At 45.4% G+C, this 25,366-nt stretch overlaps 1 protein-coding gene across 7 annotated transcripts in view; it reads right to left on the bottom strand.

Moving 5' to 3' along the window:
- TMCC1 (transmembrane and coiled-coil domain family 1) overlaps nucleotides 1–25,366 on the bottom strand; it is an 87,884-nt gene that overhangs the window by 32,700 nt on the left and 29,818 nt on the right. The window contains exon 1 of one of the 7 annotated variants that reach the window (XM_080625727.1): nucleotides 23,222–23,275. The exons of the other annotated variants lie outside the window; for them this stretch is intronic. Coding sequence (XP_080481853.1) covers nucleotides 23,222–23,260 — 39 coding nt within the window. The 5' untranslated portion in view covers nucleotides 23,261–23,275. Of the gene's footprint in view, nucleotides 1–23,221; nucleotides 23,276–25,366 lie in introns of those variants that run through there. 7 annotated transcript variants of the gene reach the window in all.

Genomic DNA, 25,366 nt, shown 5'->3' with positions numbered 1-25,366 from the left:
TCGACCAACACACCCAAGTCCTTCTCCGCAGGGCTGCTCTGAATCTCTTCTCTGCCCAACCTGTAGCTCTGCTGGGATTGCTCTGACCCAGGTGTAGGACCTTGCACTTGGCATGGTTAAACTTCATCAGGTTGGCATCAGCCCACCTCACAAGCGTGTCAAGGTCCCTCTGGATGGCATCCCTTCCCTCCAGCGTATCAACCGAACCACACAGCTTGGTGTCATCGGCAAACTTGCTGAGGGCGCACTCAATCCCACTGTCCATGTCACTGACAAAGATGTTGAACAAGACCGGTCCCAACACCAATCCCTGAGGGACACCACTCGTTACTGGTCTCCAGCCGGACATTGAGCCACTGACCACAACCCTTTATGTGCAGCCATCCAGCCAGTTCTTTATCCACCGAGTGGTCCACCCATCAAATTGATGTCTCTCCAATTCAGAGACAAAGATGTCATGTGGGACAGTGTCAAAGGCTTTGCACAAGTCCAGGTAGATGACGTCAGCTGCTCTGCCCCTGTCCATCAGTTCCGCAGCCCCATCATAGAAGGCCACCAAATTGGTCAGGCAGGATTTCCCCTTAGTGAAGCCATGCTGGCTGTCACCAACCACCTCCTTGTTTTTCATGTGCCTTAACATGCCTTCCAGGAGAATCTGCTCCAAGATTTTGCCAGGCACAGAGGTGAGACTGACTGGTCTGTAATTCCCCGGCTCATCCATTTTCCCGTTGTTGAAAATAGGGGTTATATTTCCCTTTTTCCAGTTGTCAGGAATTTCACCTGACTGCCATGATTTTTCAAATACGATGGACAGTGGCTTAGCAACTTCATTTGTGAGCTCCTTCCGGACCCACAGATGGATTTCGTCAGGTCCCATGGACTTGTGCACGTTCAGGTTCTTAAAAAGGTCTTGAACCAGATCCTCTCCTACAGCGGGCCTAGGGTCTTCATTCTCACAGTCCCTGCCTTTAACTTCCTGAAAGTGTCCACAGAGACCACTGACACACTGAGCTGCTGTGTGCCAATCACAGTATCAGAAGATGTGAGCTGTCTTGGCCACTGCGAGGCAGCTGCATTGTAGAGAGATTCAAGATGTTGTTCCTACCTTGCAACAAGCTCAGAGTGTGCAATAAGCACACGACACAATGGGTCACTACAGCTTAGCTGACACAGGCTAATTTGTGAACTCAGTAATATATCTGAAGTCTTACATTCGTTAAAATGGCTTGGATACATTGAATTTGATAGCTCTCCTCTCAGCTCAAAAGTGAAAGGTAATCTCAGAACATGCTTCTTGATCACTAAAGGAGCTTCATGTCCACTGTCATTTACAGATGTACTTGCTCTGGAAAGCACTATGTTTTTGTTTGCTCCTGAATGCTTTTCTGCCATGAAAGGAAGTCACAGCATAACTGAAAATTTTAAGCTGTATTTGAAACTGACCAAACTTCTACAAAAATCCTAAAACCAGAAAAGCTGATGGAACTCGCTGATTGCAGCAAGTAAAATTCAGCAAGCCCATCCATCAGATTTGCATAATATGATTTCTGAAGTAAGCTAACACAGCTAGAACTAATAATGTCACAACAGACTGGGGGTGGAAGAAAGCAGATTCTCCCTGAGCCATAAATAAGATGTGAATACGTTCTACAACACAAAACCAAGACATGAATGGAAACTATGAAGAGGGCCACTGATTACATGGATGACTTCAGACAAAAGAAAATATTGTTGCTCTTGCAGGTTTCAGAGCATGTTCTGAACAAAATAAGTATCCCATCTCTGTGTGTGCACTGGGTTCACCATGCACAGGAGGCTGGCGAAGTCAGTGGCTGGCAAAAACCATCTTGGGTGACTTCACTGACTGATCAATCCAAGAGTCACGAGCTCTGATAACCTTTGCTCACTGTGATCCTATCCAGAAACTTAAGAAATTACATCATATCAAACCATCATATGTTGGCAGAGCAGCATAATGATAAAATTTCTCAAGATGTGTTCAAGCTCAACCCACTGCCAGCAGGAAATTCTGTCCCTCCCCATAGCCTCAAGAGGCAGTTGGCTGTTGCAGAAACTAGCACTTGTGTTTGAGTATTTTCAGGTTATATTTGTCTTCTCCATCAATCTTTCCCAAATTAGCATCCTGTTCCTTTCCAAATACTAGTCTACGGGTTATAGCATGTGTGACCTTAAATCCAAACTGATGCATTATTGGTGGTGAAGAAATGGCTAAATTGATGTTGTCTTTGGAATCGAGTTCTTGATAAAGCAGGAAGCATTTGCTTTTGCATTTCTCTTAAAGTAATTTGATTAAAAAATCTTTTAATACTACAGACTGCTCAGGAAGATGCTCCTGGCTCTGACCTTTTCCCATTGGTTTGTCTCCCACATTGCATGCGTTGCAGAACTGACTCCTGGTGTTGCTTTGTGCATTTGGACACCCATGAATGTGTTGTTTCTACATCTGTCCTTTCACAGTTCGGGGAACTGTGACCAGCAATTAAATTGTTCAGGATATGACCCTAGTTCTGTAAACAAATGAACCACCAAATGCTTATCCTGGCTATGTTAACAGCCATCTTCTCTGGGTTACTGGTAACAAAAAAGATTGCAATTGATAACATCCTGCAAATTTAATAGCTTGGTTAAGGTGAGGAGAGTGTGCCATCCTGAAGAGCAATAACAAATCATCCTGAACAGTAAGTCAAGTCACTGTCCTGGGTTGGTACTTCTTGAGGCCTTGGTGAAAGCGGTATGTCAAAACAGTATTTAAAAAACCCAAAAAAACCCCAAATGAAAACCACAGGAAAAGAACAGCCCCAAAACCCCCAAACACCCACTGCTGTCGTTTACAAAAAAAGAAACCCCACAACTCAAAGCTGTTTTCAACAACAAATACATAATTCTTCCTTGCAGATGACCTACAAAAACGTTTTTGTTTGTTTTTTTTAAAGTACGCAGCACTGTGCTATTTTTTTCCATTGACAGCTTATAAAAGACCACACAGACCATGTCCTTCCCACTACAAAACTTCTTCCCTTTAAACCACATTTCCTTAAACTATAGGAATATGAATAGCAGAAAACCTGATCTTTCCTGGCTTTGTTGGCAAGGTACCGAAGACCCAGATACTTGGTGCTACGCAGATGACACAAGAAACCTGAACTGTTAAAACCCAAAGTATTAGTCATTGAAATGGATTACGTACCACAGAAAAAGCTGAAAACAGAGAGACTAAAATATATATTCTCCTTTTAAATAGTTCAGTCATCACTTATCTTTTGCACTAGTTCTCCAGGCATCTCAGCCTTGCTTTGGTTATCTCCCACCTGAAAATATAAACCGCTTCCTTGTAAGCTGCATACGAGCAAAACCCACCCAAGCCAGGGTTTCCTTTCTACTCTCAGCTCACCTCTAAATTCTGTCAGTAGCTCTACATGCTGCTCTGGCCGCCCAGCAGAGCTCCACAAAACAAAAAGGCTCCTCGAATGAAAAGAAAAGAGTTTGAATGCTTTTAGTATTTTCACGTTTCTTTATCCCAACAATGCAGCTCTGTCCCGCGGGAATGAGCGCATGTGGCCCGGCACAGTGAGGCATTCTCCAGCTCTCGTCCCCGCAAGCGCTGCTTGTGGCTGCTCCCGGGAGCCGTGCTCCGGGCTGACCTGCTGTGACCCTGGGGGCCGGTCCCGCGCCCCACGACCCACCGACCCCACAGCCAAGGAGATCCTGCTTCCAGCACCGCCCACATCCGCCAGGGTGGGCACAGGCAGGAGGATCGCTGGGCACAGCACCACAGCGCCGACAGGGAGAGAAATCAGTGCTGATGTCTCCAGCAATGCCAGGACCGATGGGATTTGCTCTAGATGGAGGGACGGGAACTGCTGTGCGGTTCACTGTTGTTTTCTTCACGAAGCATCCAATTTTAAAGCCAACCAAATATGACAGTGAAACTGGGATATGCACGCAGGCTTTCAAAAACAAGCACGTTTCTCCCTTAAGAAGAAGGAGTTCCCTAAAACTGCCTTAGTGTCCGATAAACACAACTATTAAATGCTAAAGAGATTCTAAACATTACTGAAAGCTGATCTCAGCAGGTTTCCTCCACTGCTCTCTCCATCTGTACACAGCACCTCCTGAACTTGTCCAGGTTCTGTGTTGTTTGGGACAAATTCCAGAACACTTTGTGGAGGACTATCAGGAGGAAGCCTGATCTCAAAGCTCCCTGGAAGGAATCACTTACCAAAACTGGAGAAGCTCTAACTGTAAGCCCAAAAGTCATAGAGTTCTGGTATTAGAACCTTTTCTAATCACTAAAACATTCAAACCGCAGATTCTCTGCATGCATGGAGAGTCTCCCAACACAAAATCTTTACCCCCAAAGCAAGAACAGATCAAATACTTTAAAGACAAACAGCACCACAGTAGTGCAAGCAGCTTTCCCTGGTTTAATACTGAGCCCAAGCTCGCCACAAACATTGCTTACTACAGAACCACAACAGAGGAAAGAAGTCTAACTCAGTCTCATGAGAGGACAGACAGAAGACGCTCGAATTCAACCCTCTGGTGTCGCAATAGGCAGCAGCTTGCAGGCTGATTTTTAAAGAGCAAACTCCAGCAGCAAACACAAGTGCTGAGCCTGGGAATCCGCTGGAAACCCAGGTCCCTGCAGAGCAAAGCGGCCATACGCACAACCCTAACACCAAGAAAGGAGAAAGCTCAAGACGTACGGTTTGGGAGGCAGGCAGCGAGCCCTCCATGCTGGGTGCACGGCGAGCGAAGCACACAGTCTCACCCTGCACCCCGCCGCCGGACGGACATGCCGTACCGCGGAGTTATGTTTGCAGAGACCAGCTCCAGCCCTGCCAGGCTGAGTTCTGCCCTGACAAAGCAGGACCTTGTAATACGAAGCAGCAGTACCCTGGGTGTCTTGGCAGAAGCCCCGAACGCATGGTTGAGAAAGCAACTGCAGCTCTGAACAAGTGAGGCATGAACGCGCTGCACAAGAGTTACCGAGTCTGCTAAAAATACTTTGTCACTGACCCCGTCAGGAACACAACTGAAGGGAGAGTCTTGTTTTCTGCAGAATAATAAAACCAAAAAGCAAAATACATCTGCTGGCAATGGTCTTAAAGTTTATTTAAAACAAACAAAAGCCCAACATAGTCTTGAACAGGAAAACACATCCCATTTTCTTCCAGCAGGAAGACTGCTGGTTGAATGGCACGCTTCAGACCTCTTCTGGAGCTCTGGGCAACCTGCAACCTCAGAATCTCTTCCTCTGTACCCTGACAGCAGAGGTTGCTCAGGCTCCCTTGACAAGTTCAGGAGCTAACTAACTGCATACAAATTCAAAGCCTGCCCTGCCACAGACAGCATGGGAGCATCCTGCTCTGTACAAGCCTCAGTGCCTGGCCAGTGGCCCCTGCACAGCTTTGGGGTGCCCTATTGCAGTCAGGATGCCTGAAGAGCAAAGGAAGCTGTCGGACCAGAAGCATGGCTGAAAGACACAAAGCATCTGAACTGTGCCTCCCAGGGGGGACAGAGGTTCTTCCAGAAGCAGATAGGGAGCCTTCCTCCTGCCCTCCTCTGCCAAGAGGAGTGTACAAGGCACGATGGGCAGAACAGATCCCAGGCAGGATCTGGGATGTGAAGAAGCCCTCTGGGGAAAACACACCAAGAGGAGTCTTTTATTTTACGCCTTGAGTAAGCATAGCAAGTACATTTTGGGCAACTGTTGGGTGGTGAGACAGTTTATTCTTCTGAGGAAGGAGAAGTGAGAGAATTTCCCTCCTAGCTTACTGCTCTGCAGTCAGACAACTGTGTTCACCATCTATTCATAACAGATCTATCCTTAAAAATAAAGTTATTTTTAAGAGATGTTAATTTATTCACCAGGCATGTTTTCACATGGAGTGTGTTCTGTTAATTGCTAATCAGCTTGGTTGTCTGCACCACACTCATTTAGTAAAGTAGAGGTGATGCTAAGTCTAAGAGACACCACACTGTGCACTTCCCTCAGAGTTTTCCAGGTCACAAACAGGGATAATCTACATTAGCATATTCTCTGGGTTTGTAAACAACCACCTACATAGCAGCAGTCTGGCAAGTTTATGAGGATCCTGTTCCAGGGGCAGTCTGCTCTGTTACAGGCTGTTCCAAGGGGGCCCACCAGGATTCAGCCCCCAGCTCCCAGCCTGCCAACTACTCCCACCCACAGTCACTGCCCACTGGCACTGCGCTTCCCAAACCCCACTCAAGCTCCATGTGCGCACAAACACCTCGGCACATGCTGCTCCCTCCAAAAGGTTTTCCGGCTGCACAGCAGTGCCTCAAGCAGCACACAAACAAATATACAAGCCTTGAACTGGCACTGAAGTAAAACTTGTTTCTATGGGAATTAGCTCATAGACAAAGTCTTAAACTTCTGTTCCTTTTAATCAACAGCTTGGAAAACCAAATGGCAAAGGCAGCGTCTTCCCCACCTGAAGGACACACGCTCCCTCCAGGCAGACTGTGCCATCCCCAGTTCCAAACACTGCCCTGCACAGTATTTTCCATTAACCCAGCTTATCTGGACTGTTTGGCAGTTAGAAGAGGGTAGTTGAAGTTACATAGCAAATCCCACCAAAAGCCCTATCCCTGAATTTCAGCCATGTAACCTTCAGCACCAATCTCATGACATGGAGCCATGTACAAACTGAGCAGTGATGTACTGAGAACAGTCCTGCCTCCTTCTTGTAGCAACTCTTAACTGCTTAATGACTCTCTTCATTTAGAAACCTGACCTCAAAGGAGGCAATAAAAGTTTCATAAAAAGTAGCTGGTTGTTTTCTGCTTCCTGACTGGAGGTTTTCCACACATTTCTAAAGAAAATGGTCACTGATCAGCAGAAGACAGCTCTGCTTTGTTGTAACACAACAAAGAGTATACACAGAAGATCACATACAAACCTCACCCAGGAGACAGTCATAAGTAACACATGAAAATACCCTCTAAGAAGCAATTCTGCTGAATAATTGCAGAAGAGCAGGGGGGTTGGAACTAGATGATCTTAAGGTGCTTTCCAACCCTAACTATTCTATGATTCTAAGAGTGTCGCACCTTGTTGAAAATAGAACTAATTCCTGCATTGGCAGATGGGAGTTTTGGTCAAAACATCCACTGAGCCACTTCAATTATTAAGTGTCGCTTCTCCATGGCTTAACAAAGTATCTTACGCAATTTATTGCCCTTTCTATAAAATGTGATATAAATCTGATTGTTCATTTTTCAGCAATGAAATTAACAGAAATAAGGTTTATAGTACTGCACACAGTGAGTCTCCAGCTGAAACACGACCACGGCTGCCAAGATATCAGCACTGCTCGCTACATGCAAACTATTTAATCTTTCAGGTAATTACCTCCTGGAACAGATAAGTTATTTCATCCAGAAATCAGGTTTACTCAGAAGCAAGCAGAAGAAACTCTAGACTGGTAATGCTCCGTAACCTGAAACGTGGCTTCACAAAGTGACAGACAGTGGCTGGTGCATGGGGAGATTTCTTTTTTAAAGTATACATATGGTTTTAAAAGAGTGACGCATAAAATGCAGCCTTCACAGTAACACAGACCCTGCATGTTGTGCAAACTGCCTGTATTTCACAGTCGAGTCGAGTCTTTCCCAATCTTCCCAGCATTTCATTTCTATTTAGAGAAACTTCAGAAAACTGCCTTCTTTCCCATGCGTGAAGAGCTGAACGGTATTTCCTGACTCCAGGCCTCCTGGAGAACAGTGATATAGGGATGTGCTGTCTAACTGGGAATACTTGCTCCTACTCCTCTGCTATCTCAGTAACCATTTTCAGTCTATGAGGGCACTAAGGGCTCTTACCACCCATGGTACCATCAAAATCCTCAGTCTCAATCCAACAGGATTCCTGGGTTACAGCATTAAATCAACTGCAATTTTCAAAGAAAGTTTAAGTCTTGAAAGGAGAGTAAATATCAGCAAAGATTTGCCTGTACTGCAGCTGCGCACAGGGAAGTTCTGAAGGATGGGAAGGAGCACTTTCAACATTAGAAACCAACCAACAAACACACATGCAAAAAAACACCACCAACAAAAAACCTGAAACACAGAAGACCCCAACAACAGCAAACCATGCAATGTTCTACTGCAAATGATGAAACTGCAGTAGCTCCCTAGAGTCCATCCCTGGAGTCAGCCAAAACCCGGGCCATGGTTCTGGGCTTGGACTAGACAAATCTCCAGAAGCCCCTTCCAACTTCAGTGATTTCCAACTCTGGAATGCATTCTAAAGTCCTCAGTGTATGTAATTTTGGACCTACTGGCACATGAATCCAGCCACCAGACCATCATTTACATATCTTTACATGCCATTTAAATATCTTGATACACATTTACATATCATTTAAATATCTTGAAACAAACACTGTCAATGAAACCTGATCATGAAGGACCAGGGCATGAGCAGGATGATCCTTGAGAAATATACAAGTGTATCAGAAGTTGCCCATTACATGAATAGTGACCAGAATTCAGGGATGATCTCTAGACAGTACAAAACACTCTGAACAAATCAGGCGTAACACACGCAGGCTATATACAAAGATTTCACTACTGGTTCACCATAGGCCAGGCTGGTCAGAGCTCCATGGCTCCTGCACCCAGGCTGTATGTGACGGGATGAGCCGGTCCTTTGGTCTCTTCCCTGCCCAGTTTTCCCCAGCTCACTAACCAGTCCCGTGTTACCTAACCCATACCGACATGGCTCACATTTTCCTGTCACGTCCATCCCTGCAACCAGGGCCTGCCCTGCCCAGTGGGAAAGCCAAGCTTCCGGTTCTGCCCAGGTCTGGAAAGCCAATCCTGCAAGGCTGATGAGCCCAACCCCAGCCCCACCGCATCGACACAGCACTGCAGAGAGCACACTCAGTAAATAGCACAGACAGCAACAATTGGCATCAGACAAAAAGGACCCACTAACTCAGTGCAAGAGCTTCTTTAGTTATAAGCAGAGAGCAGCATTACGATTTAGGCCTTCCATTACCCTATTTTCACCAACAGATACATTTAACCCAGCTTATACAGAAGGTTAAAAATAAATCCATCCCATTCCAGCTAGCAACCCAGCCACCAATGTGATCAACTGTCCTCAGGAGAGTTCACAGAGGGCAAAATGTGCTCTTCAGGCGCAAACTGAGGTCACGTCTCAAGACAGCAAAGAGAACCAAACACCATAGAAAATTATTTGTAGCATGAAGCTGTAACAGCAGGAGAAAGGCAAAGCTGAGTGTAACACTGGAACTCCTCAAAGGACGGAAAGGGGGAGGGGAGCAGTTTTCAGAATAGCAGGAACCTGCACCACAGCAGTATCTGTTGTTCTGTGCTACCTCCTGCCTGCCCATTTATCAGCTATCTCTGTTATAAGCTAGACTACTTCAAATCCTATCTTCTTCTTGGTGGGCAGAAAAGCTCAGGGAATTTCAATAGAAATATTTGTTACTTCCAAATTACAGTAAGTTATCTCAGGGTCCCATGATTTCATACTGTTTCCAACAGTCAAGGAGTTAGAATACCAAAATGCAGAGAGGACACTCCTTGACATTTACGTCCTCCTATTCCAAGTGACAAGATTCATTTAAAAATGGGCTCAAGCATGCATTTGGTTACATTAAAAATCAACATGATTTAAACCTTTAAGCCCGTTGTTATTTCTCCCCTTCCAACTACCTTTCTCGTTTTGTTTTTAACCAGCCACAATTCACTTGCAGCAGAGAGAAGGAGGGATAGAGAGGGAAAAACAGAAAGATGTATTGCAAAGCAGAAAATCACTGCCTTACTTAGCAGTAAGACATACTAATGGTGCAAGGCATTTTCTAGAAGCTATAATAGCAAGTGTAGCTATCAATGCATAGGTGAGTGCTGTGGCCTCGTTCCTCCCTGCTAAAAAAATAATTTTATAGGTTAAAAGGAAGAAAAGAAAAAGTCCTGTATCTGAATGTCACTGCACTCCCACAATGCAGATAGGGATCACCTGCTAAGACCTTTCCCATTTCAAAGTTCTGGGCTCCTTCAGTTGGCTGCATTAATGCAAACAGCAGCACTGGAGTGGATTTGCCTGATTGTGGATTGCAGCAGTAATTGAAAAGTCACTTAGCATAATATATCTCCTTCAAAGAGAAGGCTGTTTTAGAAGTAAAGTGGCAAATAAGATATAAAGGGCACTGGAGAATGCATGTTTAACAGTCAAGGTACGGCTGCACAAAAGCAGTTTAACACCAAGTGTCAGGTAATTTTTTTTCTTTACCCTTGGAAATGGCTGGGGGATAGATACTCATCTAAATGTTATGAATACAAAGCCTTACTGCGACTATGCCTGAGCTATAGTCACAATAGCTTGCAGTTCCAGGAGTGTGTGAAAACAAGTGCAGCCAATACGGAGCTTCTCATCTGGATATGGTGGAGGAAAGAGAAGCTGCAGGAGGGGAAAATGCATCTCCCACCCTGGGATCAGTTGGTCTCAAAGGTGGCAAAATGAAGCACAGCAATTTAAAGCCATCTGCTCAATGTCATTATGACAGAGGTACAAAACCTACGAAGCTGCAGTTCCACAGTTCATAGCTTCAGTCAGATCTGTGACTTCCCAAAGACTCCAACCACTGACCTGCTCCAACATCCCTGTGGCAGTTCCAGTGTGCTGAGGAGATTTTAGTAAGCTAATTTCTGATGTCAGACTTATACGTGACTATGTGTCTGTTCACGTCTTATTTCTGCTAGATGACTACTGACTTCTTTATCAAGCCATTTCTTTTGCTTTCCCTCCTCAGGTGCAGTTGCACCCGGTTTCAGTGCTGGCCATAACATAAGTTGCCCACTGTCCCCAGAGGAAGCCAGGGTGGTTTTCATCTGTGGACTACAGGGCTCCTGATCATTACAAACACCCACAGAACTCTTTCTTGAAATGGAGACTACCAAAAGTATCACCAAGAAAAACAAAGAGAAAAGCCTCTGTCAGCTTCTGAATCAAAATAGAAAAGAAATATACACACAGCAAATTACCATGCACAAAGAGTGTTAGCCACTCTGCATCTTCCTTAGATGCATCTGATTAAAATATGCTTAATGTATTTAATTTTCCATTTCCATGTAATCCAAATCAGTTTACGGTGCTGGACAGCCTCTCTGCTTTCTAAACCTTTTCATACTTCTTTTTTGTACACGTCTAAGCAGTGCTCAGGTTGCAGCAGACTTCCAGCCCCTTGTGAACTGAGGCTGAGTTGAGTAAGTGACTAGAAAGGTAAAAAGCTCTAGGATTTTTCAGCAACTGCTTCAACGATGAGATCCAGTCAGGATGTTTAATACAGCACAAAATAAGACTCTCAATACAATATTGCCTCCTAAGGATTATAAACTGTCCAAAACATATAGGAAGCTTTCTTTCTAGCTTTAAAGCAAGACTTCAAGTTATTTCTTAAGGAAAACTCTGTGGATCTGAAGGATCACTCTATTCTACATACCTCTGATAATAACTGGTATCTGTCAGTAAGAAAGTGGGTTAAGGCTTCTAAAGCTGCTGAAGAGCACAGCACTTCATTTCCCCTGTCTGACTGAAGCAGAGTACTCAATAATTCATAGCTTGCTCTGATCAGGCTCCAGCACAGGTGCTGCACAGTCAAACCTCAGGCAAGCTACCTGCAACGTGCCTGATCATCACAGGTGAAACATGCATAAAAGATGTGCAATGCCTGCCTCCACAAGGTTTTTTATTGGTGATAATGCTAAATTGTAAAAGGAGCCCTGCTTTGAAAAGTTCTTTGCACTAGGAATCCAACAGCTTCAAAGAATGTGTAAGGAGAGGAAGAGGCAGGGTGTTAAGAGGAAAAGTGACAGACTGACCTATGAAAACTGTGATAGACTCACACTCCCTCTTAGCAAAAGGTAATTCATTAAGCAGAGCACCCCAGAAGTTTGCTATGGCCACTCCTACTGCTAGTAAAAAATAGCAATTATTTCAAGAACAGATGCTTTTTCATGGAATCCTAAACTGGTTTGGGTTGAAGGGACCTTAAAGCTCATCCAGTTCCAACCCCCTGCCACAGGCAGGGACATCTTCCACTAGAGCAGCTTGCTCCAAGTCCCATCCAGCCTGGCCTTGAACACTGCCAGGGATGGGGCATCCTCTGGGAACCAGTTCTCTGAGCATCCCAGATATAAGAAAGAGTGGCAAAACTCACTCCTGACCACCAAGCATACTTACCAGGCCTTAATCTATTTCACAACACTAAAGAAGCAAAGGCACCTGGGCATGCGTTCACCCTCAGGTAATCAGCAGCTCACCAGAACATGATAATTGCAAAATCCCAGTGAAAACTACTTGGCTTTTCAGTAGGACAGGACAGAGCAACAGTGAGCAGCAGCAGGCAAGGGCAGAAGCTGTTCTGCAGTTCGGGATGGGGCACACAGAGCCCCTGAGCTCAGAGCCTGCCTGGCAGAGCTGAGAAGTGCCGGGTTAATGCTCGAAAAGCAATGGCAGCCAATTAATTCACAGACAAAGCATGACACCAAGTCTCCTCTATTCATCATTTGATCTCTAAGACACAACGTACCCTACTGTTATTTCTTTATCAAATGCTTATATAAAGAACTGTACATTTAAAAACAATTCAGTGGTTTTTTAAGCATTCCCAGAAATGGTTTTTATACTCCTCCTCTGAACCCTGCTATTGGAGAACTACTGTTAGTGAGCCTGAAACCCAAGTGGTTTTAATTTATGGTGGCAGTTATATGGCAGTTTTAACCTTCTCCCCCTTGAAGAACAGGTACACCATGACTAAGCTGGGATGATGTCTGCACACTGAGTGGTCAGAAACATGGCATCACTCACCAGGCCCAAGAGAGCGCTGCTGCAAAGACAATTTAGTCCAATTCATCTTGAATACTGCTCCCTGACTGTGGATATTTGAACTTTGGATTTGCCATTTGCTAATGACACCAACAGCCTCCTTTTTGATTTCAAAGATGTGAGAAATCAGATACAGAAGGGCTGCTTTGTTAACTAAAAGCAACAGTGTGGCTGTAGCTGTCCAGAAAAGGAACAGCTCAGAGGAACTGTGTTTACGCAACAGTCTTCTACCCACTGCCACCTGCACTGAGCCCCTGGAGGTGCCTGTGCAAACAAGGACCTCACAACACAGAGCCAAACAAAAGCAGGACACCTGGCAGCTCCTCGCTGCGGGATGGGGACATATGAGCGGCAGCTCCATCCCAAGCCATGGTGCCGCTGCCTGGCATCAAGCATCTCAGCAGCGCACACACCGCTCGCACTCCTGCACGGCAACACATGGAGCTGCACTCGTTTGAGGGACTCAAAGCAAGTTTGCCGATGACACCAAGCTGTGTGGTTCAGTTGATACACCGGAGGGAAGGGATGCCATCCAGAGGGACCTTGACATACTTGTGAGGTGGGCTGATGCCAACCTGATGAAGTTTAACCATGCCAAGTGCAAGGTCCTACACCTGGGTCGGAGCAATCCCAGCACAGCTACAGGTTGGGCAGAGAAGAGATTCAGAGCCACCCTGCAGAGAAGGACTTGGGGGTGTTGGTTGATGAGAAAATGAACATGAGCCGGCAGTGTGCGCTCACAGCCCAGAAAGCAACCGTATCCTGGGCTGCATCAAGAGGAGCGTGACCAGCAGGTCGAAGGAGATGATCCTGCCCCTCTACTCTGCTCTCGTGAGACCTCACTTGGAGTATTGTGTGCAGTTCTGGTGCCCTCAACATAAAAAGGACATGGAACTGTTGGAACAAGTCCAGAGGAGGGCCATGAGGATGATCAGGGACTGGAGCACCTCCCGTACGAAGACAGGCTGAGAAAGTTGGGGCTGTTCAGCCTGGAGAAGAGAAGGCTCCATGGAGACCTCAGAGCAGCCTTCCAGTATCTGAAAGGGGCCTACAGGGATGCTGGGGAGGGGCTATTCACTAGAGACTGCAGTGACAGAACAAGGGGTAACGGGTTAAAACTTGAACAGGGTAAGTTTAGATTGGATATAAGGAAGAAATTCTTTACTTTAAGGGTGGTGAGGCACTGGAATGGGTTGCCCAGGGAGGTTGTGAATGCTCCATCCTTGGCAGTGTTCAAGGCCAGGTTGGATGAGGCCTTGGGTGCCATGGTTTAGTGTGGGGTGTCCCTGCCCATGGCAGGGGGGTTGGAACTGGATGATCTTAAGGTCCTTTCCAACCCTAACTATTCTATGATTCTACGACTCCAACATTTTTCAACAGTGATGTTCAGTAATAGAAATGTTCCTGATCCTCCTGGAGATCCCACCTTTAGGCAAGGGGCCAAGGTGACGTTACAAGGCCTCTCACTGCCAAGAGACTAGCTCCTTTCAAGTTTCTGCCTGGCAAACAAGAACCACCTGCAGCAAGTTTTCTGCACAATGACAAAAGCAGAAAACGAAGTTAATGTGTCATGGATTACAAATCTGTAGCTTTGAGTGAATTAACTTAAGCTTTCTGTCTCCAAATCCTGTCACCAGATGGTTACGTTATACTCTGAAAGTGCTCCACTTCTGGATGTAACAAATTGCTGACATGAGCCTTTTATGGAAAAAAATAAGGTTTATAAGAAGTTGTTCACCCTCCATTTATATGTGAAAAACGTATCTTCTTGTGGGGACTCCATTCTGTATAGTACCTCAATTTGAGGGAAATGAGTGGAATTCCTGTAAATAACTATTACATTCAGTATTGCAAGTTTTCACAGTTTTTCCAAACCCCACACTAATCTGATCTTGGTAAACAATGCCTAAATGAATGCTAGAGCTTTAGTTAGACTGCTAGAGGCTGTGTATGGTTGCAACATACTGTGATAGTATGGTTTAAGTGTATGACACAGGTCAAAATGCCAATCTAAATGACAAGCTGCCTTTGAAATCTGCAAGATACCACAAACCCCAAAATGATTAAGAAACCTTGGAATTCCTTCCACGTCTGGTTTTATAGTGAGCTTTAGCTACCCAAGGTTCAGCTCTGGAATGCACTCATCATCTCTTTGAGCAATGAGTTAGGGGTTGTAACTGCACCTTAGATAGGGGAAGTTCTCCACTGATGGTCGTACAGACCCACGTCCCCCACACTGTGCCCCCGTCCCTTCACAGCACCAGAGCCATCAGCACACATAACATCAGTGCTCCAGAGCCAGCACTTCAGACCCAGGCACACGTGAATTGCTTGTCTGCTGCTGACTCCTGACACTCAGGAACAGTTTTCAGTTTACAGACACTGAAGCTTGCAGGGAGAGCACCAATTCACCAGGCAACTATTTACACATCCACTTATGAAAGATACCAGAAAAGCAAAGTTGATCAATAGTACATGCACTTCTGAGTGTCAAGAAAGCATTCAAAGCATCAACATTTCAGGCCCAAAACCAAAACAATTACAACAATCTTTCAAATGTCTTTTGCTTACTATTAAAATGCTTGAAGGAAATGGCTTGAATGATACTACAGAATCAGAAGGTCTTTGTCAACCAGCTTATTGTTATTTTTTAATTCTTTAATTATGCATAAAAGGTTCAAACATCTTTGCTCTTTGGAGGCAGTTTGGGTAGTCAGCTAAGGATGGCCAGATGAAAGCTACAAAGAGAATGAAAACCAGTATTCAATGAGCAATGTGAAGTTGCTCAAACTTATGACATACATAAAGAATATCTATCTGCTGGTTACAGATGGTGCCTGGGGTATGTCTGATTAGCTCAAGACATGACAGTAGGAAATGGCTGGAACACAGCCTCCTCTCTTGAAGAATGAAACGTACCCCAGAGTAGAGCCGGAATCAGGAGATTTTCACTGCAGCACCAGTGACGCTCTGGGCTGGAGCATTTCCCTCACTCCAAAAGCAAGACATAGGTAACAGAACAGCATAAAGACTTTCAGTTGTCCAGTGAGAAGTTCTTTCCTCACTACTGATTAGCTCAGTTGTCTGGACAATCCACAACCTTTTTGGCCTGTTCAGTGGACTAACTTTTTAATGCCTCATTTTGAGTGTCTAACATCCCACACCTTACGCAACCATTAATTTCTGGCAGTCTATATACAAACACTGTTCTCCAGCTCCATTACGGTACAAAAAGGGTAATTTTACACAATGTATGGAGGCTACAGCACCCTCCGCACTTTAGCTGTCATTAAAAGGCATTTTATTAAAAAAACCCCATAATTCAAAATTAGATGAACTCCTATGTAAACTAATGAACAGACAAAAGGATGGAACACATCAAGGTATCAGAGTATTGCCAATACATTACCTTAATTAAGCAACTATTTTATTCAGAACATTAATATTGAAAGCAGTAAACAAGTGTGAGAATAGCTCCAAATCTTACAAGTATTTTAAATGTACAGCACTTTATCCTACCACATAGTAATGGTGACTAAGACATAATTCCCCTAGTCTGTTCAGGACTCAAAGTCTCCACGCCTCTGCAATACACTATTACTTTTGAGATTAATGGGCCTTATGCCAAGATATGCCCAACTCCTACTGAAATTAATGCTTTGTGCATAAAAAGCAGGGGAATGCCTCTCCTCTCCCCCTTTTTTCTCTTGTTTTGGATGTGTGTGGGGTGGCTGCTTTCTAGCGTAAAGAGAAAGGCAACCTACATTTCACTGACAGAAAGGACACACACCAACTAAGAGCTTATTTAAACAGAAAAAATTGCTAGCAATTTTAGTCCCATTCCCAAGCAGTAGTTCCAAACACTGAAGACTTGTGGGCAACAGTTCTGCACTAATACTTCACATGCTTTGCAATCCAGCCTCCAGTGAAACACCTCCTCCACACCAATTCGAAGCTCCTCATTTCCTCTCCTCTTATTGTCCTGTTGCCAATGGCATCAAGCTGAAATAATTTGTTTCAGTAGAAATATTTCTTTCCCCTGTAAGCTTTGGTTCACCACAACAGGGTCCTGGGACCTTCCACATGGATGGTGTAGGCAGAGGGTTTCCGTGCACCCCCAGTGCAGACACGCTTCAGCAAGCAAAGCAAGCTCTGCCTGCACAAAGGCCATCCCTGCTGATTTAAGCATCCCTTCACACTACATGTTCCCTGGGAGCTGTCAGGATTCTCCAATTGAAACTTTGACTAGTTGTGGATATTTCAAACATGACATCAGTGCTCATGGGCTCCTGAGAGCACAGCAAGACCACAAGGTATGCACACAACATAGAGAAAATATTTCTCTGTGGTTGAGTGTTTACCAACAGCATTTGAGAGAAAAAAACCAACAAAACCTCCTTGTAGGAAAACTTTGCAGCTTGCATTCCCGTGACCTTGGACTCCATTCTTGCCAATACGTGCCCTCTGAATGCCCTACCAAAACAGTGAAATGCTAGCACTTACAATGTGTTGCTGCAATGTTACCCTGACTCAAATCTAAATACTATTTTATTTTTTCTATGCACACTAAAATGTTCAGAGCAATTCCCTGAAGGATTAGAACCTTGCTTCATTTCCTTAGCAATCTTTCCTGTCTGCTTTAAATAGTCCCAAAGCTCACAACTCACAAAAGGAATGTTTTCTAAGCTGAATTCCCTATTCAAATTCCAGTTGATGTAAGTGGTATCCAAACTGTGCCTTAAGTTAGGAAAAAAAAACCCAAAACAAACCCTTACTCCTCTGGTTTTCATGTCAGCGTCCAAAGTGTCCTGGAACTGAGACTACATTTTCAAATGAATTAATTTCTGTGTTCAGAAGATGGGCTACTCAAACACACCGTCTCTGAAGTGAGTTGTCTGAACTGCACATACAACTTCATTTATTGTATTGTAAATTCACTCATCATCAGTCTGGACTGAGTTATTTGATAGAATTGGCCCAATTTTCTCTTGTCATGAATTTTGCAGGGAGACTGGTTTTAAAACCTGGAAGACCTGCTTAAGGATGGGACAGAAAGAATCACTTCAAACACAAGTGCAAGCATGCAGCACTAGGACTAATATTTTAGATACTGTAACATCTAAATCAGGGGTTGAAAAAACAAATATTTTCCAAGATGAAAAAGATATGTACCCACATTCAAAAGTAACAAAAAGCAGGTGAGAAACATCACTTGCAAGGTTCTGCTAATTTGTAGCTACCATGGAACATGCTCTTCCTCTTTAATTTACCCCAAACACACTGCAGGCCTGTGAACTTTCACATCAAGTAACAGGCCATCCATGGAAAAAGATGACCTGTGTTCTTACGAACCCCGGAGGGCCCAGGAGATAAAAGTGACATCTATGGCAGCTCCAGCAGCCAGGGAAAGGGCCTGTCCTGTCAACCCTTCCCATTCCAGCAAACCAAGTTTAAAGCCATCAAAGTACCCCAGGACCAGCTCGGTCCAGGGAGGCTGCAGCCCGCGGTGGTACATGCGGCAGGGCTGACACAGAGCTGACTGTTTGCCTTTCCCACACATGTTCATTTAGTAAGGGGTCTGTGAAGAGACAGAGAGGCTGCTAGTGAGAAGAATTTCATTTTTAAGCCAAACTCCCATGGAGGCAGATGCTACGATAGAGATTTACAGAGCCCGCCAGTCCTGGAGCAACACTGCTGCATTCTCAGCATGCCCAGTGCAACTGGGGCAGAGAAACATCCCCAAACTCTTACTAACACCAGGCTTACAGAAGGGTTACAGCAGCATCCTGGACTCCCTTTTGACTGTCAAAACCAGCAGAAGCTCTGCCGTATCATCTACTCTGAGCTGCAAACCTGCTCAGGACTGCCAGCATCCTTCTCACACAGACCTGGCGGTCATAACATTATAACCCTGAGGCACCAGGCACACGATGCCAAGGAAAGGGAAAAAAACCCCAAAGTCTACAGTCAAAACTACATCACACTGAGCATCATCCTCTTCCTGAAACAAAGACTGTGTTTATTTTGAGGGAAGTTGGAATAACAGGCCAGTTTAATAATGGAAAGATAACTCATGGAAGAGCCCTATTAACCTGTCAGTTTACCTTAAACCATAGAATCATAGAATAGTTAGGGTTGGAAAGGACCTTGAGATCATCTAGTTCCAACACCCCTGCCATGGGCAGGGACACCTCACACTAAACCATGGCACCCAAGGCCTCATCCAACCTGGCCTTGAACACCTCCAAGGATGGAGCATTCACCCCAAATATGAAAATCCTGGTGTGAAAGATACTCTAGAACTTCTATTATGCAAGTCAGGTGCTTACATGCCCCTCATGAAGTGCATTACAATGCAGTTACAGCCTGGCAGAACAGGACTGCAATAGTCCATCCACCTTACAGAAGACACAGCTGCCTCCGGGGGATGCTTTGGGGAAAACTGAGCACATCTGACCAACAGAACAGGCAAATCCCATCTTTGAACAATCAAAATCCTCTGACTAAACCTCTACCACCCTTTTCTCTGCTCAAACACAAGCGTTTACAATTAATCTTTGACAAGAATTATTTTGGAGGCCACTACTGCATCCTTTGCCAAGACAGAAAGACCCAAACTGGATGTCATGCAAATCTAATTCCAGTTCTCTTGCTCACATTATTTCATTTCCCCATAACTTCTGAGGCCTTCCTCCAGTGTAAAAGCTTTTCTAGCCTTTCTGAAAAGGACCCAGTTTACATTTGGATTTTTATCACTAATGCTGACATCCGGAATGGAAAGACTTGCAAAATAAGAGCAAACTCCTCTCTGCCTCTGAAGAAACACTGGCTGAGGAAGAAACCAGCTGGTTTATCATGGGGAATTGAGAGGAGAGGCGCAAGTATTACACAAAGCAAAATCTCTGCAAAGGACCCCTAAAGGTAGCTAATTCAGAGTAAAGATGGCAACACTAGTAATGCTTCCTTTGATTGCTGCTGGTAGGAAATTCCAATTGTTATTGCTATCCAGCCCCATGTAAGCACAATTACAGAGTATGATGATATTCTGCAGAGAAAACTGCCATGAACTGTGGAATTCCATTATTAAAAGGAAAGATGCATTTAAAAAGCCAAATTCCACTTGTAGTCTGTGTTTACATCCTTTAACATGGGAAGGATGTATCTGGCAATAAACCCATCACATGCAGTTCACCAGGCCCCCAGCATGTATATGGTAATTAATTTGCATGTATACAGGCAACCCTTTGGACTATTAGTGAAGTCTTGCCATGAAGAGAAGTCCTTAGCCCTACCTCTAACATCTCTGCAGGAGTAGGCTCACACGCCCTGATAATCACCGGTGTGGGAAGACGCTTCAAGTCTATTTTACTTCTTCAGTGTTGTTGCATTCATGAGGCTTACACTGAGACAGGACAAACTTTTCATGAAACCTGTTACTCCTGCTTCTGAAAACTGAGTGCCAGAAGCTCGTTTTGCCTTTGTAAGACGAATGTGGTATCTCTGCAACATTTTTCCACATGTTCCTCGAAGCAAGATGATGCAGTGGAAGTTTATTCCCTTCCAGGGGGACCCAGCTTGCCTAGAAAAGTGCAAGGTATTTTTTCTAATCACTTGCTCAACACCAGCATAGCCGGCAATGCTTGGAGACCTATTTACATCCCACCATCTCTCAGCTTTGCTTAGACAAGCCTTTTGCCTAGAAAACCTTATATCCGTAGAGGAAAACATTCAAAAGTAAATGATGCACCTTGCCTTTAAGTCTTAACAATAACTTATGACTCAAATTTTTATGTTACAGTCATTTAAGTTGCAAAACTAACACAGAAGCCAAGCCGTAATCCCCAAATACTAAACGCTGATTTGGCACATGTGAAATGAGAAGTAATACTTGAAGAGAAGTCTGTGTAAACCTTTCTGAAATTCCCAATACAAATGGGTTATCAAACGCAAACATTCCATACATTAGTATAGGCTAAAGTGCTCACACATGTCTGCCGAACAGTACTTCAGAGTTTGACAGCCATTCTGTAAATAAGAAAAAGGCATTAACCCCATTCGTAGAAGGACGACAGAGACCAGGAGGGCTTTAAAGGATGTGAGCAAGACATACACAGGGCACACAGCCAGGTTGGGAAGGGAAAGCAGCTATTTGAGGCTAAGCCCTGCATCACAAAGCCATGGTTTTTGTTCCTGCACAAAGTCCCACATTTTCTCTGCTCAAGTTTGATACATTTTGGTGGCAGCGTTTTTCCGTTTGAAACTTTCAAATCTGCACAGTCACATTCTATTTGAAGCCTCCACCATTAGGTACGGTTAAAATGTGATTTTGACCTTGCAGCTGTGTAACCCAAGCACTCCATGTAATAGTGTCCTTTTTCACCTGAGAAATTAATCCATCCTTGGAGCATTCAGGTCCTACACAGATGTTTACCAACTTCTAAGTCTAAGTCAACAAATAAAGAACCAAGATTTTTTGCACCAAAGACATTAATAAAGTACTGCTTTATTTTGTATAGCCTGGCAGTCATTGCCCTTTGGCTGATACATGTATTAGCAATATTCTATGTTTGTTCCAGCAGACGACAGGGTGCTTTTAACACCGTTTGCTACCCCTTCTTTCCCACTCCCCAAAGACTCAAAGGGACTTCCCAGTCCCATTCTAAACAGTGCTGAGGAGACAGGGAGATGAAGTTCCCATCCTACATCTAAACCTAGACCACCACAATCCATTCTGATGAATCCTTTGCACAATTATACTTTTCATTTTGTAGAAATACCCAGCTCTCACTACTTCCTTCAATTCATTATACTGTAAAAGTTGTGCACCTTGTACAATTGAAACAAAGAACTAAGAAGCTGTCAAGGCTCAACAACTGTCACAGTAGGCTTGACACAACCAGAGCTGATTCAGTGCAAGACACAACCCTGTCAGACAACAAAAAAACAGAGTGCTAGAAAAACGAAACTGGAACAGTTCTGCTGTAGCAAAAAAAAATCAGCGTAACCACTTTTCCAAATCACCCTGCCCACCCTGACAAGCAAGAATCAAAATGGAGTTATTCAAAGGAGTACAGTAAAAGCTGTTTTGGCTGCCCCATACAAACAGAGCTTAGATACAGAGTTCATTACTAACTACATCGAGTCTCTTTTGAGGGGAAGATTAAACTTCACAGTGCCTGCGGAGGCATCTTCTGCTTGCAAGGCACTGACACAGGACAAGGTAAACCCTCAAAAGATTCAAGTTTCACTTTTTCAAACCCCCTTCAAGCAACCACATCAGTTTGTTTCAGATGAGGAGACACTCAAAAATATCATAGATAAATAAGATAGATACCAACCTCCTGCAAAGCCACAACTTTCCCCAAGACAGTCTGCAGGATGTGGGTTCTGACCTATTTTAAATGCTGATAATGGCATTTTTAAATTCTGGTGAATGCATTTTAAAACCTTTACAACCACACACAGAGGGGAGAGAAGAGCTTAAACGTGAAGTGAAAATTCAGCTTGCCATTTAAGTGTCCAATTAATACAATAATTCCTGTGCGCAGAGCCAAGCCTCCTCAATGGGAATGGTCCAATGGAAGACTGGGGCTGTGCTGGCGGCTCTGGAGACTGCTCTCACCTGCACTGCACTACCCAGCCTCGCTCTTATGCATGGGCTGATTTTCTCCAGATGTTTTTCAAAGTACGTACATTGGGTTGATTCAGCAATGAAACTGCCAACACAGGTTTTCTCTCCATTCTCTCCTCTGAAGCAGCTTCTTGAAAAAAAGTCACAATACTTGTCATTATTAAACGGCAAAACCTGTTCACAGCAACTCCTTTGTTCTTAAACAGGGTATGAGCAGCAAGCGCCGCCAAGCACTTCAAAGCGAGCAGGACAAGCGTTCCTCCCGGCTCTGCAGGTGTATCGATGGGACAACTCCTATTCCCAACTGAGGACATTCTAGCCAGGACAAAGCACACGTTTAAATAACCGTCATGGGCAGCGATCTTGTACACCGCCTATGGGCACAACTGCTAGATCTACTCCCCTTTCACATCCCTCCCTTCTTTCAGTCCCGAGATTAAACTGAATAAGGAAGCCGCAAACTCCCCAAAAAACCCCACACGACAGTTGCAATGCTAAAGGAACAAAGCCTGCACCTATTGACAGGCAGCCTGCCCCGGAGCACAGACCCCACGGCAAACAGAACCCCTTTGTGTCTCTAGGAGGCAAGAACAAAGACAGGCTGCCTCCTCCGCAGGGACTCGCCCACCTCGGGCGAACAGAGCCTCTGCCGACAGCAGCAGCGGGCGGGCGGCGCGACCCACCTTGGAGAGCTGCCTCCTCAGGCTGAAGCGCTGGACCATGGTCTGCCTCGGTGCCCGCACGAAGCGGTGCGCGGCGGGGGCATGGGGGGAGGGCGGCAGCCGGCCGCGGTCAGCTCCGGCGGCGCATCCCGGGAGGCCGGCGGGGGTCCCGGACAGCCCCGGGGCTGCTGCGGCTGCAGGGGCGCGCCGGGGATCGGAGCGGAACGGAACGCGAGGCCGGCGCTCCCCGCCTGCCGCTGCCGGGCACCGGACACACCCGCCTGGCCCCGCCCCGCGCACCGGGCCCCGCCCGCCGCGGATCGGATCGGGTCGGCTCGGGCAGCGGCGGGGCCGAGCGCCGCGCCGGAGCCCAGGGTCCCGTCCCCGGCTTGCCCCGGGCCGGCGAGGCGGGACCCGCAGGAAGGGGCGGGCGGGGCCGCAGCGGAAACAGCTCCAGCGCTGGGGCAGCACCGCGCTGGGACAATGGCACGGCTGGGCCAGGCTCCCGCCGCCTGCACGCACTGCAGCACATGAGGCTTAACTCTGCGCTGGGCTCCTTCTCAGAACACTTTTGGTGTTAATACAGACCGCTCGGTCCCCTCCTACCGGGCCTCAGTGTCCCAATGACCACACAGAGCCAACAGCACAGAAAACCGAGCTAAACCTCCCACTGCCGGCAGAGCACAAACCAGATGCTCAGGGCGTGCTGCATCGATCTCCTCTCTGAACTGGGTCAAGTACCTCATTCTGCAGTTTGACTGTATCCAGAAGCCTGGTGCACAGCACTGCATTCCTGCTGCAGGAACTCCATACCATCTTGAACAGGCTCCACGTCAGGAAAACTGCCACACTTACTGCAGTGAGACCACCAAGCCCATCAGCATTCCCGTGATAACATCCTCCCAGTGTGGAAAACAGCTTCTTCAACAAACTCTCTCCATCATCTCCTGGGTTTGTGCGTGTTTGTGTGTGTGTACAAAAATGCACCCAGGATTTCTGCTCTCCATTTGGGAACCCAGTGACCAGTTCGCAGCTTGTGAAGGAAGTGCAGCATGGGAGACAAACACCCTGCACAACTGCATTAGAATGAGGGCAGCCAGGGAAGGCTTTATCTTCTGCATCTAACCTTTGGTGTTTCCTTGCTGTCTGACAGCAGGTATGGGCTAGATGTGGCAGCTCTGGGTAATCGCCCTCCCACCCTCAGGGCTTGGTGCCAGAAGTTGCAGGGGGACCACCTGGTCCCTCCTCTGCCCATCACTTGGCACACCGAGTGCCTCGGCTCATCCATGGACACCCAGATCTCTCTTCCCCATCAGCTTGGAGTCTGGGCGAGACAGAGACAAGGGAAAGGAGCCAGCTGGCTCAACTGTAACGCACAGCAGACTGAGATGGAACTGGTAGATTAGCACAACTGATGACAGTCACATTCTCCTTTGCCTCTGTAGCAGAGGCCTCACAGTCAGCATTTCCAAACTGATTTTGATGATCTGCAGAGTTAAGGAATGGCTCCTACTCTTATTGCAGACACAAAAGCATCTTCTTCCTCAGTCTCCTTTCACTGGGCTATCATTACTTTTTTCCTTAATATTTTCCTCATACAGCGATTCATTCCTGTGAAATAGAGTAATCAGCAAATTCTTCTCTCTCTGTGTTCACGAACATAAAACACTTTAACCATTCCAAATAGCTTCTGATCACACTAACACTTCCGAAGCTGCCTATAATATACAGCACCCCTAAAAGCACAGACTAAAGAAGCAATGTGTGAGACATACTACACTTCTGAAAAGACAAACACCTTACTGCATCCAAATTCCTAGAAGTAATGGCATTAAATTATATACAGATGTATAAGTACACAAAAATGTGTCATATATAGGCAATCGAGTACATCTGAGTATTTAGCAAATATTGGAACAATCAGGTAGTAAAGTAAAAGAAAGCTTTCTGTATGCAAAGCTGTATAAACTGTAGTTGTAAACAACCAACAGGATGTTGTGTAATCTAAAGTGAAGAAATAGTGGAAAAATGAGGAAATACTTTATATTTATGTTAAGTGTGCAGAGACTCCAGCATCATTTATCAACATGATATTCACACGTGAGAATCCCAGAGTTTTAACCTACTTCCACTCGAGGTGCTGTCTTCATGGCTTTAAAACTTCAA

This window comes from Psittacula echo, assembly GCF_963264785.1.
Source record: "Psittacula echo genome assembly, chromosome: 9".
In the NCBI taxonomy this organism is placed as follows: domain Eukaryota; kingdom Metazoa; phylum Chordata; class Aves; order Psittaciformes; family Psittacidae; genus Psittacula; species Psittacula echo.
This window is presented reverse-complemented; position numbering and strand designations above follow the sequence as displayed.